Below are 20,844 nucleotides of genomic sequence, written 5' to 3' on the forward strand. Positions count from 1 at the left end.
GATTAATTCGGATTTCATGAGAGTAAATTGGATAAGAGACTTGATTTAGTAACCTGTGATTGGTGGAATTTTAGTGGAATTAAGGGACCAATACGTTTTGAATTGTGTGTTTAATTCTGTTTTGGTGTTTTGATTAGAATTTAGCAAACCTGTGTGAATCTGCCAAACCCCCCCCCCTTGTGTTTTATTGTTGTGTTAATTTGGAAATTTCGCTTTAAATGAAAATATTGGTCGTTGGGAGACGACTTGGTTCACTTTCATATACTATATTTAATATGTTTTAATTTGGTGGGGTAGGGCCTCTATCATTGACCAATTGTGACCAAGCCTTGCCCAGAGTTGACCAATGTTAACTCTTTGACTGTCCGGTGAGAGGCTGCCATGTGTCAGACCAGTCTCCCTCCCAAATCAGATTTTCATTACCGCAATTAGGGTTTGGCTGTCGTGAGGGCTGCCACAAGGTACATTTCACAGTGTCACGAGTGGTTCAGCGAGTTCATGGTGGTTGTCGCGGTGGCTGTCGAATTGACGGGGTGCGAGTTTGAGGGGGGTCGCGACGTGAGTCGCTCGCTGTCGCAGGCATGGAGGCGCCGCAGTGAACACGATTCCTCTCACGGTGAAGGAGACGGATGGAGGTTGCCAAGCTCACGGTAGGGGTGAACAAAGTTGCTGGACCGCGCGGATCTAAAGCAGCGAAACATGAGGGCTGGTTCGCACAGGGGGTAGCGAGTGAGGTGCGATGGAGGCACAATGGGGGCTCAACGATGGTGCGGGAGTGGCAGGTTTGAGCTCCTGGAGCACGACGGTGGCTTCCGCAAGTTCCACGAGTGGTGCGACAATGGCGGACTTCCGGCAGCGTCGACGTTGGAGATGTCGAGCGAAAAGATGGCTGGCGCGGAGGAGACAAGTTGACGAAGGTGTGGTGACGGCTGGCGTGGGGGCAGCGGCTGCGGTGGCTGCGGGATGGAACCGGAAGAGAGAGAAAGAAAGATTTGGGGTTGGTGCGGAAGAGAGAGAAAGAGAGATCAGGGTTAGGGTTTGTGTTGGGAAGGAGAGGATAACGTGGCAACCATTGATTGGTGATTTGAGTTAGTGGAGGAATGATGAAGTAGCAAGCTTTCATTGGTTAATTTAGTAAGTGAAGGATTGCCACGTGGCGAAATCTGGTGGATTGGAGTTTAAGTGACATTAGGGGTGCATAATAGAATTTGAAAGTCCAATTATAGAAGGGGTGAAAACCTGAAAACAGGGGGTGCAATTAGCTCCAGAAATGTTTTTTTTTTCAGAAATAGATAATGCAATTGGAAAAAAGGGGTGTAAACATGAGAATTGGGGGTGCATTTAGTACCAGAGTTATTCCTCTCCAAAATTACTATTTTGGGACTTAATTAATGAATTAAAATATTCATTATTTAAACTCTTAAGGACCTAAATTAAATTATTGTTGCATTATTAAACTCAAGAATATCCAATAATAAATTTGATGCAACTAATATCAAATTTGTAAGCGCAAAAATAATATTAAATTTCCCAAAAGTTAATTATTGAATGTGAGCCAAGGTTTGACTCATCATACCTTCTAGGCGGTCTCGAAGCGGCAGTGCCTGGCGGTACGTGTCCCCCGCCAGACGATTTTACTGTCGTAGTATTGGTGTGATTGTGTGATATATATATATATATATATATATATATATATATATATATATATATATATGTATGTATGTATATATAATTGTGCAATATTTATATATATATGTGTAATTTGTTAGCTCACCCTATCTGCTTGTGTTTGGCGATGATCGTGTACGCGGTACACGGGAGCAGATGTTATTGCAGGTGGATCTGGTGAGGCCTAGAGACGGAGCGGAGCTAGTTTTGGGAGAAGATTTTACCAGAACTTTTATGAAGTTTTTATTCTTTCAAATAAATTGTAATTATGAATATTCTAAACTTTTAGAAAATTAGAATCTTATTTATACTTATGAATTTTGGTTTAGTGTTAAAGTAATAAAAGTTTTTTTTAATTTTCCCGCGTTTTGGGAATATCAGTTATAATAAATGAATTTTTATTATTTACTTCATTTTTTATTATTTAAATCCGTAATATCCGAACGGGATGTTACAGAAATCCACTTCCAGACTGCTTGGCGAGGGACACATTCCGCCAGGCACCAAGTGCCTTAGAGCACCCAGACTTGCAAGCATCGCCTAGCGGGACCACCTTCATCGCCAGGCGATACACGCTCCAGAAGGTCACTATTTTGTAGTTATCGCTTGGCGGCTGTAGTTCTACTACAAAGTGCTACACCAATACAGTGAAGGGTACTGATTTTTCACAACCATCTAAGTTTCTTACACACCATTCACTACCTTAATACTGATCATAATCCAAATATGTAGCGAAATATAACCAGCGTTGTCCTTACTCATCACATTCCATCCTGGTTGCATTCCATTAGCTTTAGGTTGTTCCAAGGGTACAAGCTATTACATTCATTCTTATCAATTTCATTGACCAATATTACACCCTTTCCAAACACTTTAATATACTCCTGATTTGCCATTACTCAGTTATTCTCTTCAGCTCATGCCACATGATTCAACACTTATACACACTAGCTACACTCTTAGCTAATTAAGCATTTAATAATAATCCCAATGCCTAATCATTTCTCTTTTGCCTTTCCCAGCCCACCTTGTCCATTGATCCTACTTTAGGCACTAAACTGTAAAAGGCAACATTCCAATTCTTCCTACTCCATCTCCACCCTCAAACTTATTCATTTCTAACCTACCTGATAAATTCTCAAAATCAAATTTTCACCAACAACTGGACGCCCAATTATCCTAAAACCATAATTGTACCTCGCAGCCACGCAAAACTCACTGTCTTTGCGTTGCCGCCAGGAGGTGCATGTAGTTCTAGGAAAATTCCTAGAATTTTAGCACCTGCGAATATCCTTTTACACTTTCCCAATGCTTTCCTCTGCCTATCTTAGCTTTTTCGCATATGAACATAATAACTGTGATACCCTTAATCAAGATAACTATTTCCAGCCACAATTATAGTGCAATTAACAACCATTACGCTCAATTCATCAAAACCCTCCAATTCTTCCAACCCTAAAAGGTGTTTATGGTAACCTCATCAATTTTGACCCCTAATCACCTGAATTCCAATTCTATAAGCATTCAATTTTCAATTAATGTTGAAAGCTCTTATTTTCCCCAATCGACCTCAACCCAGGACTCTAAAAAACCTCAAAAATCGAGCCACATTACTCGTGTCGCTTGGCGGGTATTCATCACCGTAGGCAGTTCAAACAAAACCCAGAAACTAGATGAATCAGCCACGTGTCGACTAGCAGTTCAACATGATCAAGCATATTATTAAAATAATAATAATTAAATAACGCATAAATGGCGCACATAAGACTTGAACTCAAGTCCTCTCAACACAATCAAGTACTCTCAACCAGTTGAGCTAGTACTTTCTCACATCACAATAATCAATAATTGATGTCATAAAGGCTCTCACTACCCACATTTATTAATTAATTATTTAATTAATTAAATTTCACGGGTCTTACACAAGTTTCTTAGAAGCGTTATAGGTGCTCCGATTTTTAGTTTTGTTTTATGACTGCATATTCCTAAAGTCATCAATCAATTTAGGAATTCGGGAGTAATGAAGTCGTAGTCATCAGTTACTAAATCCTCGAATTTATCAATTGAATCTTCACTTAGATATTCTTTCTCTTCTCCTGCATAGTATTATTAATAATAGTTATTTGACATGTAATACATATAAAATATATATGAAATGTCAAAAAATGTAAACATATTTACTAAGAATCAAGGATAATATGTGTTCGTTGATTTCTTCAACTATTTCTATTCTATTTGGCCAATATTGCTCTATTCTACAAGAAATTAGTATTACTATAGTTCTCTAATATATTAGGTGATACTATTGTTTGGATTGGATCATTAAATTCTGAAATAAAAATTCTAGTGGTATTTCAATATCCATTATACCATCATTTGCTTCACATAACATACCATCACCAAGTTTAACTATCCAATCTGAGAACTATTGACTTTCTGAAGTTGTAGTTCTTTGTAAACCTGTTTGTAATAGTCTCATGGCTTTGGTCAATGTCAATACCTGATAGTGGTCCTATAAGTATGATGCATTGATTGTTGTATGAACAATCACTACAAAAAATTATTATTTAGTAGAGGTTTTTTCTTTTCAATCTGTTAGGGTGTTCGCTCTCCACAAATTAATTTGTGGGGGGTTTTCTAAATCTTTGCAGTTAGAGTCGCCACAAGTTATTTGTAGAGGTTTTGGGCGACCCTGGTATCCGAGTTATATTGTGGAAGTTGTTTTGTGGAGGGTTTTAACCTCTTCTATTGGTGACTATATTTTGTGGAGGTTTGAAACATCCTTTATTTGTAACTACCCACCTACATTCATAATTTATTAATTTAAGGAAATTATTTTTTCTTTTCAATCTGCGGGGGGTTTCGCTCTCCGCAAATTAAGTTATGGAGGTTTTCTAAACCTTTGTAGTTAGAGTTGCCACAAGTTATTTGCGGAGGTTTTGGGCGACTTTGGTATCCTAGTTATATTGCGGAAGTTGTTTTATGGAAGATTTTAATCTCTTTTATTGGTGACTATTATTTTGTGAAGGTTTGAAACATCCTTTATTTGTAACTACCCATCTACATTTATAATTTATTAATTTAATGAAATTATTTTTATCATAAAAATTTAATAAAATATATAAATTCATAAAGTATATAAAATTAACCAAAATTAATTTTATTAATAATTTGATAAAGTTCTGACAATTACAATGTAAATATAAAAAAATAAAATACATCATGTTGAAAAAAGAAAATACATAATGGATTTATACATTTAACAAAGAAGACAATAATGTTAGGATTTCGTAATGAGCTTTGGAACCATAGTAGACATTCCGATTGTTGAATTCATTGTGCTGTGTTTGAAAACTTCCCGTTCATTGGAGAATTTTTTTTTTCGTAGTTATAGAGATAAGTAATACTCATTCTAGAATGGCACGAAAATGAAAAAAATATTGTTCCTAAACCTTTTGCTATAATGTCTTGTCAATTTAATAAACGAAAAAATGCAATGAGTGTTGATAATTTTGTGGATTTAAGAAAATAAAATATATAAAGGACAGATCATTGATTACATTCTCATTACCCACCATCAATTTAAACCGTAACTTTCATATATTTCTATATGTTTTTGGCATTTGAGTTTCTATCATCTATTGGAAGAATCGGAAAAAACAAAATATGAAATTCTCATTGCAATGACTTCATCTCATAACTGTATAATCAACTAGCATCCATTTTGGGTTTCCATACTTAATCTGAGCAAGGTTGTTTCTTTCTCCATAACTATGGTATTATCCGTGAAAGAAAAAGCAATAAATTGTTTCATTTGATCATGTTGGATTTTGAAATATAAATGTATATTCTTATTGTCTTCTTCGTCAAATGATAAATAAGTACTCTTATTGTGTTTGAGAAATTTATTTTGCCTGACGCAATTGACATTGAAATTATTAATATTATTTTATAGTATGTACAATTGGAAAATAATTCATTCTTTTTATATAGTTAAGAATGTCAGATGATTTATCATTTTCTAAACGTATAATTTCTCTTAAGATATTTAATTATGAATATAAATCAAATCCATCAATATCCAACAATTTATCTTGTTTGAAAGATTTAAGCAATTTTTCATTCAAAATTGTACAATCCAGTGACTTTAATTTTTAACACTAAATAAAAAACAAAAATATATTCATATATTTTAAATTGTTCAAATCTACCTTAAAGTGTGGTGATTGTTTTGTCTACAATATATAAAATGTAATCAATTCTAATTGATTATTGAAGAGATTTTACGATTTCATTCATAATATTTTCATCAAATTGTTTTTTTTTTGCATCTAATACTTTTTTCACGAAACTTAGGTTCTTTTCAACTTGATAGTAAGTCTTTTTTTCCTAAACTTGGATTATCTTTCTACAACAAACCTAACTTTTAATTATACTCCAATTAATCTATTATTCATCAAAAGACTAACTCCTAATCTAACTAATAATTTCATAGAAGAATTACAGTTCCTCTTTAAGATATATGCAAAAAAAACTATCAAAACTCATAAATCAAAAAGTACTGAAAAAAAAAATTGAGCAAACGAAACAAATTTCTAGTTCTAATACAAATCCAAAAGAAGATAAAAACAACAATACAATAGAAATAGAAAGAAAAAACATACTAACCAAAAATAATGACGATGGAAAAATTGGTAAACACAAGCAATATGAGATTCAAGGAATGTAATATGCCAAAACTAAAAAAAAAACTCTTAAAAGAGAATAAAGTAAGGAGAGACAAAAGAAGTCATAAGAGAGATAAAAAGATAAAAAAAAAAACTAACTCTTTTCTTCGTAAACAAAATTATAATCTTTTAACTCATTAATTATCATTTTTAATACCAATAAAAGTTAACAGACACTAATAATAATTTAATTGAATTTTATTCTCAAACAAAAACTTATAATTACTTTAATAGAGTTATATTAGTGATAAAATATTTTTTTGAGACTTTTTTTAAACATAATTTTATAATTAACTTAATAGGGTTATATTAGTAAAAAGAAAATTGAGATCTTTTTTCTTAAATAATTGTATAATTAATTTAATAGAAAAATATTAATAATAAAAAATATTGAAATCTTAAGAAAAAAATCGTTGTTTTTGAGTAAAAGTGACTACTTCATTACAAGAGTCCAGAGCAAGTGGCAGATATTACACCAAGCTATTGAAGATTGATGTTTTTCATAAGCTTTTGGGATGACTGATATAAGCTAATTACTTCAAAGCATTTATTGTAAGGAGGGAAAGTGAAGACGTTGCAATTTCTGTTTTAGAATAATATCTAGTAGTTACGAAGATATCGTGGCCTTTAGGGATTTCTTTGTTTCTGTTATTTTGTTACTACTAGCCTATGTTTATGTTAAATATGGGTTTGCATTTTACTGTTACATAATATTTACCGCATATCAATAACATAAAATGCAAGTCATTTGTTACTTGCAATTTCGGTCATTATTCATATATCCACTTTTAACATAAATACTCTAATGACTTCATACAACAAATGAAAGTCGTTCTTCCATGTGCATGTATGGTACATATAGGGATGGCAAAAAAATCCGCGTCTGCGGATATCTGCGGATAAAATCCGTGACGGATAATTAGTACCCGCAGGTAATAGATACAATTGGATTTGGGCCTGTATGAAATTTGTCTTTCACAAATGCAACTATTGAATGTGTTTTGTTAGAACTTATTGATAAATAATTTAATTATATGACTCATGTGAATATTACGATGAGTTCAAATCCTTTATAGAAAAGATACAGATATAAATTCATGCTAAAAATTTTAATTTATATTTTGTACTTTAACAATCAATTGCAGAAAGTATACAGAGAATTATGGTTTATCTGGAGTCAAAGTCTGCGTTTTCAGACAGCTTTTTTAAAGGAAAAAATGAAGTTGCTTAAGTAGGTGCGAAGAATTGTCTTCCCAAAACAATAATTCAATGATAGCCATACACAACACGACCTTATCAAATTCTTCGAAATTCATGCCCCCAACTGTGTGATGGAAGCTTGGTATAGTGAGTTAAATTCCTGTTCAGGTTGTCATTTATCTTCTACGCGTAATAACGAAGAAAAGTCAAGCCAAAGGCTAATGAATACTACATGTGACAATGACAAAAGTTTGTTCCAAGAAGTAACTGAAGTCTGTTCCAAGAAACACATAAAGACCGATAAGTATTCTCTCTTTTATTTCAAAATATACAAAAAAAAAATGATGAATTTAAATATCATAAGCAAATTTCAACATCCTCAACTATAACTATCTTTATACTTAAGTATATTTTCCGTAAACACAATTTTAGGATAATTTAGTAAAAGTATCTATCTCTCTGTTATAAATGCCAACAAGTAAATTTCCCTTAAACATAATTTTAGGATAATTTAGTAAAAGTATATCTCTCTTATAGATGAAAACATGTCATGTCGGATATGAGTGTTGATCCACTATGTTAAGAATTTGAGAGACCTAAAATAAATTTAAAAATAATTTTTTTTATGTAATTTTATTATTAATTTTTTTATGCAAAATTATGTTGTAATTAATTTCGTACAATACTTTTTTAATAATAAAGTTAATATATTTAATCTTTGTTGAGACATTAATTTTATTCGTTATCCGTTGTATTACTTTATTACTCGTTCATTATCTCTATCTTGATAGCATCTCCATTATGCACATATCCTATATTTCAAATTCACGTGATTTCAACCTTCTAGATGGGTTATATTTTTTTCATATGATTTGATTATAATCATTGACCAAGAAATTGTGATTATATATATATATATATATATATATATATATATATATATATATATATATATATATATGAGATTAGTTTTATACACAAGACATTTGACATCATTTTTAACTAAAAGAATGTATGTCTTAACAATTTTTTTTTTAAAAGGGTTAGTGCATATTTTATTCTTTATCGGAAAAAAAAAACTCAAAACCTTAAGGAAATAGTATTGTGAGTCTTTATTCTTATATAGTGTTTAATTTTGTCTACTTTATCCAGTATGAAACTTTTGACTCACACTTGAACTATTCCCAACGTGAGACTTTTGACTCATACTTGGACTATTCCTAACACTAATCTTAGTTCGATATCGAGATGCAATCAACATGTCATGTATGTAAAGTAATAGGTAGACAAAGGAGACAAAGGATTGTAAAAGGCCTTCTACAATACCCTTAGGAGATAATAAACCAATAAGACCACTTATACCATAGTCTATGATATTTTTTAGTCCATTTAACTACTTTCTTTAGTCTACATATAATTCTCCTAATCCTCCAACACAAAACCTTCCGAGTTTGAATATCTTCCTCTTGAAGGCTATGGAAAATTGTTCTCTTAACTTTTAGCTACTCAAGTTTCATTCTCAACTTACCACAAGAGCCAACAAAAAATAATCTCATTGTACCAACTCCTTCTTTCTGGTTGTGGCTCTTGGTTACCGATCAACATTGAATCAAACAAAATGCTCTACTGGTTAACAATTTCTTTTATCTCATTATAGTTTCTTATGGATGGAAGGTTCCTTTGTGCCACTGAATGCACCAAGCCCAAGTCAAAGAGTGGATAGAGACCAATATTCTCTTAAAGGGAGTCAAGTGGATAGGTTATAAACCCTCCTTGAATTCAGTGCAAGATTGAGGGTATCCTCTAGGAGAGTGTTGTAACTGCATTATGATTTGTACAAACTCTTATTGTTGTTAGTTAAACCAATTTTTTCTTGATGGAAATGCATAGAATGGACATAGGATTAATGATGATCCCAAACCGTATAAATGTTTGTGTTTAGCCCTTTTTTGTAAGACCCACTTTTTTCAACCCTAATGTTTAAGGGCCTACCCTAATCAGTTGGGCCTAAGGCTGGCCCATAGGGTATCCAAAGCCCCTAAACCAGCCTAACACTCTCACTTTCTACCACTTTCAAAAACCTGTTCCTCTCCTTCCTCTCACAACTGAGAACGTAGTGCTCTGCTAGTGTTTGGTCCCAACTTTGGTCAAGCTAGCTCAAAACCATTTCTTCTCCATGTAAGTTGTTCCTCATCTAATACATTTCTCTTTTCTAACTCTGTTGTCGTGATTCCAACTAAGGTTCACTTTGGGTAACCATTTTTTAAATCTATTTCCACTATTTTCTAGCTCGCTAAATTGTCCTAGGAGCTGCGGTGCTTCTCTACTTGTACCTAAAACCTCTCACAGCAGCTTTTCCAGGTAAGGGAAGCTAGGGTTTCACACTTTTAATGTATATTTTCTGTTTTTCAACTTTGTTCCGTGTTTTTGGTGATTATATGATGTTTAGCATGTTATGAATATGTATTGTGCTTGGCGAACTGTGTGTTGGCCTGCGTGAACTGGAGAAAATCTGTGTGTTGGCCTGCGTGAACTGGAGAAAATCTAATATTCTTGCCCAAGCGAGTGGGTCTCGCCTAAGCAAAAGTATCAGGAGCTCTCCTAGGTGCTTGCGCGAACTGTCGCTCAAGCAACGAGCTCCAATCTTGAGCGAGAAGCCATCTCGCTCAGGCGAGGAGGTCTCGCCTAAGCGAGAGAATGCAAGAGCACCACTGTTCCTCTTTTCGAGCTCTCGCCTAGGCGAAAGGAGCTCGCTTGAGCGAGGCCTTTTAGCCTGAGCGAGAATTCGGCGAGAACGTGCTCATGTGCTGTTTTCTTCTCTGTTCTTGAGTGATGGTCACATGCCTGGTTAGATTACTTTATTAAAGTATGAATTGGGTGATTTTGCATGTATTCAATGTTTTATGGTTTGGAATTGATGAGTTTGGCATGATCTGGTTGATTATAAATATTGGCATGGAATTGGTATGCATGATAACTTTATACTTAGTTGGTGAGACATGATCTTGGTGTGGTTTAGGACGAAATTCCATGAATCTCTAGGTGAGATCTCATGGTGGTGCCTTATTGGTCAAGATGTAATTCCACGATGGTTTTGTAGTGGTGCCTCATTGGTCAAGACGTAATTCCATGACCCCTGTTAGTGGGAGTTCATGGTGGTGCCTCATGGTTAGGACGTAATTCCACGGGATTTCATGGTGGTGCCTCATTATATAATTTAGTAAGGATTCAAGTTAGGATTGCATCCTGACACTTTAAAGAGTCATATAGTCTCACGTAGAGCATACTGACTCAAGTGATGAGAGTAGTAGGAGGCCCTATAGTCTTTGGCAGGATAATGGCCTTAGATGTTTGAAGGCTAACCTTGTGAGTGGTAGGGTGAAACCCATTGACAATAGCTCTGCAGAGTAGTAGAGGTCACCACAAGTGCAAGCATCCGATGAATCCAACTGATTATATGTATCCGGATAATCGTGTCCTTGAGTCTTAGTGTTTTGCTTGTCGGTCATTATATGTTTGGTTGATTTATGTGCTCATGACTTTTAAATTGTATGTTCCATATTATGATAAAACATTTTTCCACTCTAGCTTACCCTTTCTGTTTGTTTGTTTGTATGTTCTATGTGTGGTTTTCTCTTTTTGGGATGATCATCAATTTTATTGATGTGGGCAGATGCGAGAACTCCCCGTGGTCATCAGGTGATGGAGGTGGTTCCTGCTTAGCTCGTCTTGGTTCAGAATCTTGTTTCTTTCTGAGTTCTCTTTTAGGGCCGTAGCCCATGTATTGCCTTGTGTTTTTGGGCATTTATTTTAAGTAATGTTGAACTTTTATCCTGTTTTGTATTGCCATCATGGTGTGCCTTAGTTTTCCTTCCTAATTATGTTGGATTAATGTAAGGAGTAATATTTCCACTCCTATGCAATGCTCTTTATATATTATTTTGTGTGATGTTTCATTTAACTATGTCATTATTTAAATGGGACGTTACACTTTTTTTATCATATTTTATTGTTTTTCTTTACATCAATTGGGTTCGGTGAAGTCTGAAATAAGTTTTGAAGTTAAGTTTGAGTAAAAAATATTTTAAAACCAATTGAACCCATCTTTATTGGAACAAAATCAACTTTTTTCTATAACTGTAGTAACTAACTAAGTAACTAAAAGAAATACAAGATAACCTTTTTTTAAGTACTTTTGCATATTGTTGGATTTTACTATTTTGATTAATTTTATACAAAGATAATGATGACATTTAAACTCTTAAGATGAATTAACTGTAATAGTTTTCTTCTGGAGATATCAAATGAAATTCTCACTAGTGCATAATGGGTTTTTTACAGCGCCCTATATGCCTCGGTTCACTTCCAAACGAGGCATATAAAGACGCGGTGGCACTTTTGTAATTTTTTCAAACTTTTATGCCTCGGTTGTATTTAGAACCGAGGCATAAACCCCCTAAAATTTTTATTTTTTCCGCTACATTGATATTTTTAAATTGGTGGCAGACTTTTATGCCTCGGGTCAATTCTAACTGAGGCAGATAGATGTTTATGCCTCGGGTCTATTTTAACCGAGGCATATTTGATTGCTTTTCAAGTGGAATACGCCTCGGGTCACATCTAACCGAGGCATATAGATGTTTATGCCTCGGTTTAAAATCAACCGAGGCAATAAGCCTTCTTAGGGTTTAAAATAAATCGTGCCACTGTTCATCTTCTTCGCGTGGAGCAGCAGCCATTTTTCTCTCTTTCATTTCCGAACGCCATTGTTCCAGATCGCAAAGGTTCCTTCTTCCACGTAGTAGCAGTTTCGTCTCTCCACCACCGGTCTGCCGTTGAACGAGCCTCCTCCGTCACGCGAGCCTCCTCCACTATTGTCATCGCAGAGGTAAACCGCCTCCATTGTCGTCATTCAATCTCGCTTGTAGGTATGTGCTTTTCATTTTTCAAATCGTAAGACTCTTCTATGGGTTTTGAACGTCGATGTGTGTGTCGAAGTCGCGATTTAGCTCACGATGGTTAGTCGTGGGATGTTTCCGTTCAGATATGATAGTGAAGAAAGGGTGTTCTGCATCGCTGCCGAGATGAATGAAGGCGTCGTGAAGTTGTTCCGGCGTGATGCGGTGGTCGAAGATGGTGGTCATGACACATTGGCGGCATTTAGGGTTTGAATGGTGGCTAGGGTTTCTGATTTGGGAGAAGGTTGAAGATGATGATGTGGCACACTGTGATTGGTGTAGGTGTGTGTACAAGGATCATGGCTATGTGTGATGCTGTTATTGGGTCAGAAAATACTTTTTTTTTTTAAATCTGCGATGCACATTAGGCCTCGGTTCCCTCTAGAACCGAGGCAGTAACCCTTGCATATGCCTCGGTTCATAACCGAGGCATAAACATGTCTCTTTTTACCTCGCCAGCATATGCCTCGGGTGTAAAACCGAAGCGAAAAAGTCAAAATAACCGCGACATAATCTCTTTTCTGCACTAGTGTCTATCTTTATGTTTAAAATCTTTAGAAGGTGCCTGTCATAATATAGAAAACTATACATTTAATTCTATCAATGTCAAGGTCCGTGCATATTAAGTGCCAAGGATTAACTCCCCCAAACAATTATGCAATGAGAGTCAACAACACGACCTTATCAAATTCTTCGAAATTCACAGCCACACGAGTCCAATTCACGTTGTGCTTTATCTTCTACGCGTAATAACGCAGAAAAGTAAAGCCGAGGCTAATTAATAGCATGTGACAATAACAAAAGTTTGATCCAAGAAATAACATAACTTTGTTCCACGAAACACAAAGACTTATAAGTGCTCTCTATTTAGTTTCAATATAAACAAAAGGAGAATGCTAACCAGTGCCCTAAGGACACTGGTTAAGGAATCATTAATGTGCATTGGTACTATAGTTTTTACATTGAAAACTGAAATAATTAAATACATTAATTAAAATAGTATAAATGCATATTACATCTTTTTTAAAGACAAAAATATCCTTTTAATTTTTAGACAATATGTTTTTGATACAATTAGGACTTTAGAATTTTTAAAGTCTCTACTCAAAATTGATACTTTAATTATTTTTTTTTTATAATTTTAGATGTTCAACACTATTTTTTTTTCCTGATTTTTTTGTTAATTTCAACTTTTTTATGTTTAATTATATTTAAACATTAAAATACATTTATTTTATTAATAAATATTAAATAAATTATTAAATACATATGTACATCACTTATGGATATTTTTGTCCTTTAATTAAAATAAAATTGCATTAATAATTGTTAGATCAGATTTTAATTAATATCACACTTAATTATGTACTTTTGTAAAATTTCGTGTATATTAACTATCCTTAACCAGTATCCTTAGGGCACTGATTAGCAATACCCAAAAATATTGGGGAACTTAATTATAAGCAAATTTCAACTTCCTAGACTATATTTATCTTTAAACCTAAGCACATTTCCCAATATATATAATTCCGGTCATTTGGTAAAAGAATATTTATATTGCTTAAAAATAAAACCATTAAACAAACTTAACATCAATGTAGAAAAAAGTATTTGTGGTCCATTTATCAACAATAGTTGCCAAGATTTTTAATAAAGAGAAATAAATAAGTTAAGAAATTAAATACATTGACAAAGAGTGTGTAAAGCTGAGTCCGCCAAAATTCATAAAAGTAAAATAAAAGAAGAGGTTTTTCTGGAAATTATGAACTTATGATGAAAGTTATTAAGAGAAAATTGTTTAATGGACACATTGTAACATCCCATTTAATAGTTTTCCATACTATCAAATAAAACATTATATTATGATCAAACATAGCAGATAGTAGGAGCAAACATACAGACGTAGAATAAACATATCTAGTACAGTCCTCCATACTGATACATCTATGAACTCATATACATTAGGTAAGAGTGGGTAGAAGGGATGCTAGACTACATTCAAGACCTCAAAATGTACAGTAAAAGTCTAACTATGGTGGCACTCCTTGCCAAACTCCAACTTCTGCTCAAGAGGAAACGTCTCCATCTGGTTTCAGCTCTGCTCCCACCAAACATAGGTGATCATTGCAAAGGGGTAATATGCAAAAGCAGACACACAACAAGAAGGGTAAGCTAACTGAAAGAAACAAATATCAACACATTTCGCAATTTAAGATGTCATTTATAGCATGTAATTCAATCAAAAATCCTAGACTCGATATCCGGATTGTGTAAGTGACGTTGGAGCTCTTGGTGGCCTGCACCTGTAACGGTTCCCAGACTCTGCAGAGTCTGGACACATGGGGTATTCACCCGACCGTTCCCAGGGTAAGTCCCCTCCACGTCTAAGACTTGATCGAGTCCGACGACGAGGACCTCCTGCTACTCCTCACGACATAATCCATTCTACTCTATCTGAGCTTGAACGATTATTGGAGTTTCAGGATACCAACCATTATAGATTCCTTACATCCTTACACACACTACAATTTCTACTTGGATTTCCCTTGAAATTCCATTCAAACTTCATCTCTCCATACTTACATTCATCCAATTAAATCATTCAATTCATCACTGGTAGCATTCCAATCATACAGAGTCTAATTTGCACAAAAATGCTCTAAAACATACAATTTTACTAAGGAAAACAGAATTGAAGCACTTCAATTGCAGTACCACTCGCTCAGGCTAGAAAGTCTAGCCTAGGCGAGGGGCTATCTCGCTCAGGCGAGTCATTCTCGCCTAGGCGAGACACTAACAAGGGCAAAAAGAAAAACCTGGGCGAACTCTCGCTCAGGCTAGGCTGGTTCGCCCAGACGAGGTCGTTATCTCGCTCAGGCGACCCCAGCTCGCCTTGGCGAGACTTCGTGCAGGAACAAAGGTGCGTCCCCTGATGCTTTCGCTCAGGTGAGAGTAACTCGCCTAGGCGAAAATACCAGGTCATACACCTGTTCCCACATGCAACAAACCAGTTTCCATCAATCATTAAGTAAATTTTCACCAACACACGCAATACAAACACGAATTCATCACTTAATTACATAATTCAAGCTCATCCACGGATTTTCTATACAAATTTGAGGAGAGGGGTTAGCTTCCCTTACCTATATATATCCTTCTAATTAATTAGGATCCTCCCACCCAAGAGCTTCAGCTATACCACTCAATGAGCTGAAATTACAGATTCTAAGATGAGGAGGGTTCCCAACAACAGGAAGGGACACTAGTGCAGATTTTGCTTTTTACCTCGTCTTATATGCCTCGGTTGGCCAGGAACCGAAGCATATAATGACGCGGTGGCATTTTTGCAATTCCAGGCAACTTTTATGCCTCGGTTCACCGAAAACCCGAAGCAAAAGAGGGTTATATGCTTCGGTTCAAAAAAACCGGTGCCAAAAGAGGGTTATATGCTTCGGTTCCATAGACCCGAAGCCAAAAATGTGGCTGGATATTTCAAAAATGCCACTACCCATTACGTCTTTGGCCTCGGGTGTCACTGAACTGGGGCCAAATAGCGCTATATGCCTCGGTTATTAATTGAACCGAGGCCATATAGTTTAATTAGGGTTCAAAATTGGCGAACCCCTCTTCTTCCCTGCGCTGCATTTCTCCTCTTTCTCTCTCTCTCTCAACCTGCTACTTCAGCCACCCACCACCACCACGTTGTGCTGCCACTGCGCTGCTCTGGCCACCGTCTCCGCGAGCCGTCGCCGGTGGCTCTGGTGGACCGGGAAGCTTGCAAGGTCATACATTTCGAGGAGTTTAAGGATGAGCAAGAGAAGAGGGGTTGCGTTTCTGAAGAACATAAAGGGCGTGAAGATCTGGATCTGTTCTGGTTTATGGTCGTGCGCGAAGGATGGTGGAGTGTTCGCGTTGTTGCTGCAGATGCGGAGGCGAGAAGATGGAGGTGTGGTGGTTCTGCAGTGGTGGCGCGCTGCAGCATTTTCTGGCGAAGAGGACGGCAGGGAGGTAGTTGCGCCGTGGTGTGCAGGTTGGATGCGCGTTGGTGGAGGTGCGAAACAAGATGGAGATGGTCACGGTGGCAGCGGTTGGATGCGCGTTACAGCAGATTCACCTGACTGTAATGTATCATTTGGCAATGTTAAATGTGAATAGCATTATGTTCCGTAGGTTGGATCTAATGTTCTAGTAGTCAGTGGGTGTGAGTGCGGCAGAGCTGGAGGTCGCAGAAGGAGGTGTCGGCATTGCATCTGTGTCAGGAGCTTCAGGGGCACGAGGGGTCGATTTGGACGATAAGGTTAAGTTTGGATGGGAGGTTTCTGGCGAGTGCGGGAGAAGACAAGGTGATACACATTTGATGGAGATCCAAGTTAATGGTGGAACAGTAGCACAGAAGGTGGACTACGCATACACCTTCTTTGAGAAGCAAATCCCAGTGGATACAGTTTTGCAGAACTGGCGAGTGGGTTGAAGATGTGACTATATGGCCTCGGTTCTTACCATAACCGAGGCCAAAGGCTCTGCAAAATTTTTAATTAAAAAAAAATATTGTGAATCTATGGCTCCAGTCCGTCTGCAACCGAAGCAGAAAAGTGTTTTTATGGCCTCGGGTGACAACCGAGGCCAAAAGGCACCCCCTTTTGGCCTCACCCCAATATGCCTCGGTTCTAAAACCGAGGCAGAATGACGAAAATAACCGAGGCCAAAAGCCCTTATTACACTGGTGGGATTCTAAGATTTTCGAATTGAAGGAAAAATGAAATGGTTAGGAACAACTTACATGGAGGAGGGGGAATTGTAGCTGAGAGAGAAGATCCTGGACTAGCCTCAGGTCTGGACTCTGCAACAATTGAAGAATGAGTTCAAGCTTTTGGTAGAGAGAAGGCAGAGGAAGAGGGAAGGGAGGAAATGTGCAGTGCAGTGTAAATGAAGTTCAGTGGTGTAAGTGGCAAAGAGAGGGGAGGGAGTTAAGGGCTGAAAGTTGGGTCTCCACACACATATCATTATTACTCGTATGATAAGTAGGTCGTCGACAATGTTGTTTTAGATGCTATGCGTAATTTATAGTGTAAAAAATATTTATCAAATAAAGGTCAACAAACAAGATATTTGTATATCCTCGAAGTTTGTATTGTTGTGTGGCTAGTGAAGTTTATTTTCTTCTGTCTCTCGTCATAAACTTCATTTTTAGTTCAAGTTTTTCAAATAAACTATAGTTCCCTTAGAATTACATATTTAGTTATGTGTGTTTATTTTCATTAAGTACTTCAATCTTTTTCTATTTTTTATATATTAAAAATATCTCTTGCATCTCAATGAATGTCTTTATTCATTAACAAAAAAAAAATCTCAATTAAAATCTAATTTAAAAAATAAAAAATAGTTAGTTATTATAATGACCAATTTAGATATTAATTTACAAAATTAAAAATTATTGTTTACTAAAATAGTTACTATTATAAATAAAAAATTATAATTGGTACTAAATTGATTACTAATTAATTAGACACCAATTTAGAAACTAAGTTAGAAACTAAGTCATTTTAGTAACTAAAATTTATATAAATAATTTTTAGTGACTAGATTTCTTTGGTAGCTAAAATCATAATAACTAATCTTAAAGAGCGATTTAGTAACTAATTATAATTTTTTATTCGTAATAGTAACTATTTTAGTAATCAATAATTTTTATTTTTATGAATTAATATCTAAATTAGTTACTCTAATTAATAATTAATATTAATGATTAAAATTTATCGGTATTTAAAAGTTTTCTTAGGGTGATTTCAACTTGACATATCAACACTCACCGGTCATATTCCGATCGAAAGCTTTTCTTAAACTATCTCCTGAAAACAAAAGAATAAGGAATTTCACCATAGAAAATCAAATATGGTATATTAATAACTACATTAACTAAATTATCAACTATAAAAAGTTCTAAAATCCATAAAACAATTTATAGAGTTGTATATATTCCATCTACTATCTTCCAAGGGACCTCAAAGTTGGAATAAAAAGCTTGAACCACAACAGGTCAGTAACATTCCAACCATAATCAATTATATCATTTCAAATGGAAAAGTTCAATAGGGATCATTGTTGTGATAGCCTCAGCAAAAATTACATCGGTAACAACATTAAAAATAGTAAAAGCACCTACTCTAGTTGAATCTGTAAAAGTACCAATACTAATAGAAAGACCCAGGCAACCCTAGTAAAGTAACAAACTAGCTTTAGAAGAATAATTCAGTTCAACTAATATTTTTTGTTATATCACTTGTTTGCTTCAATGCCTCATAAACTTTCATTTTTATTTGTAATTAGGTTTGTTCCATCAAGGTAGGTTGCTCCATCTTCTATAAGTTTTGTACAAATTGAAGATAATTTTTTCCGGTGTAAATCATTCTTCAATCACTTCCAAATGCAAAGGTCGTCTTGTGGAGGTGGGTCCCTTAACTGTAGTGGAAGTTGCTGAGTGAAATGGATTAGGAGGCACAGCAATCTGGTTTTCCTCTTGAGTTTCTAGCATGTGTATCACAGATTTTATGGATGGACGATTCCCTGGCTGCCACTGAATGCACCAAAGCCCAATAATTGCTAGTTTCTTTGCAATCTTAACATCACCTTCATCCTCAACATGGATATGCATATCTCCATCAACCAGGTTATGGATCCAATCCGGGTATAAAACATTGAAATCTTCTGGAGAAGACATGTCCACATTCTTCCTCCCTCCAACCATTTCTAACAACAACATTCCATAACTGTAAATATCAGATTTGTAAGACACGTTCCCAAAGTTTCTGGAGAAGACTTCGGGTGCAATGTATCCCAAGGTTCCCCTAGCAGCTGTCATAGACACCACGCTGGGATTCTTGGAACACAATTTGGCTAAGCCAAAATCAGATATTTTTGGAGTGAAGTTGTCGTCAAGTAACACATTGTGAGGATTGATGTCAAAGTGAATAATTGGATGGTTGCAACCTTGATGAAGATACTCAATCCCTTTAGCTATACCGAGAGCAATGTGTTGAAGCGTCTCCCAGCCAAGGAAATGGTCCTGGTCTTCTGGTGGAAATATGAAGCTCTGTAAGGAACCGTTTGGAAAGAAATTGTAGACAAGAGCACGATGGAATCCTTCTGCACAGAAGCCAAGCAAACGCACCACGTTGATGTGATGGATTTTGCCCATAATGCCCACTTCATTGATGAACTCTTTCCCTTCAACATCTGTATTGTTGAGGATCTTCACAGCCACTTGAATCTCACTGGAAAGTTTTCCTCTGAAGACAGCCCCATGAGCTCCTTCTCCGAGGTTTTCCTTAAAGCCATTGGTGATTCTTTTAAGGTCAGCATAGGTGAATCTTGCAGGCTTTTCTGCTCTGTAATCCTCTAAGAACTTGTCCACCCTTTCTTGGTCTTCTTGCTTTTTCCTAAAATAGAGAATGCCCTTAAAGACAGCAATGACCAGCAGCCCCAAAAAGATGGAACCTACAATAGCAGTTGGAGACTTCATTAAGAAAAGAAAAAAGAAAGATTTGCTTATTTATTTCAGTCTTTGTTTCAAATATTTGTAGGAAATAGGAACAAAACAATATTAAAAAGCGAACGTGCAAGAGTCTCTGATCTGACCTGAAATAGCAAAAATAAGAGATTTAGGAACGTGAATTATTTTCCGTGTGCATTCAAAACATTCGATATCTCCTTCTGTGTCGTTGTTGTTGGACTTCCATTTACATCTCTTGCCTTTTTCTTCGCACTCAGAACAATTTGGTTTGGGCCATATCAAACGCAAGTATTTAGACTCGGGGAAACGGATTGGCGAAGGGATGTGGAACATCTTGGTACAGGATGTTATATCCATTTCCAGGACACTATCATAAGGATTAGAAATGAAAATCGGACAGGAGACCGTGTCTTGGGAATATGAGTCTCCGGGGTAGCGCTTTATGGGATGCCTAGCTGAAGTACAGTTGAAGAAGCTCAAGTTACCGTGCGGTTCATCAAATGGTGGTGATTCAAATTGGTAACTCTGAACAAAGTTGATGATTTGCATAAACTTGTTGGAAAAGCAGTTTTCCGGGTCAGAAAAGAAAATTTCCTGAAATTGGTAGTTTATGTAAACGACTTGGAGTTTGATGGTAGGAAGCAGAAGCATGGTCTGAGTTTTTTCAGTACAAGAAAAACAAAGACGGGGATAAGTGCATGGCTGCTCCATCTCCTTCACCAGTTGGAAGGGAAATCTAATAAGGGGTTCGCCCGGCCCACAAGACAAATTCTCATCGCAC

The 20,844-nt window shown here is 35.9% G+C and overlaps 1 protein-coding gene across 1 annotated transcript; it reads right to left on the reverse strand.

Annotated features, from left to right (window-relative positions):
- Positions 1-18,661: 18,661 nt before the first annotated feature.
- LOC114194057 (rust resistance kinase Lr10-like) lies at positions 18,662-20,806 on the reverse strand. Its single transcript, XM_028084101.1, has 2 exons — positions 20,189-20,806; positions 18,662-20,047 (listed from the first exon to the last, which is right to left on the reverse strand). The coding sequence occupies exons 1-2, from the start codon at positions 20,772-20,774 to the stop codon at positions 18,957-18,959; spliced, it is 1,677 nt and encodes a 558-aa protein (XP_027939902.1). The 5' UTR covers positions 20,775-20,806; the 3' UTR covers positions 18,662-18,956.
- Positions 20,807-20,844: the final 38 nt, after the last annotated feature.

This window comes from Vigna unguiculata, chromosome 8 (assembly GCF_004118075.2).
Source record: "Vigna unguiculata cultivar IT97K-499-35 chromosome 8, ASM411807v1, whole genome shotgun sequence".
Lineage (NCBI taxonomy): Eukaryota > Viridiplantae > Streptophyta > Magnoliopsida > Fabales > Fabaceae > Vigna > Vigna unguiculata.

Coding starts and splice junctions, on each gene's coding strand:
- LOC114194057 (XM_028084101.1), bottom strand. CDS start 20,774: ATGGAGCAGCCATGCACTTATCCCCGTCTTTGTTTTTCTTGTACTGAA. Junction 20,048..20,188: donor TCTTATTTTTGCTATTTCAG/GTCAGATCAGAG, acceptor CTGCTATTGTAG/GTTCCATCTTTTTGGGGCTG.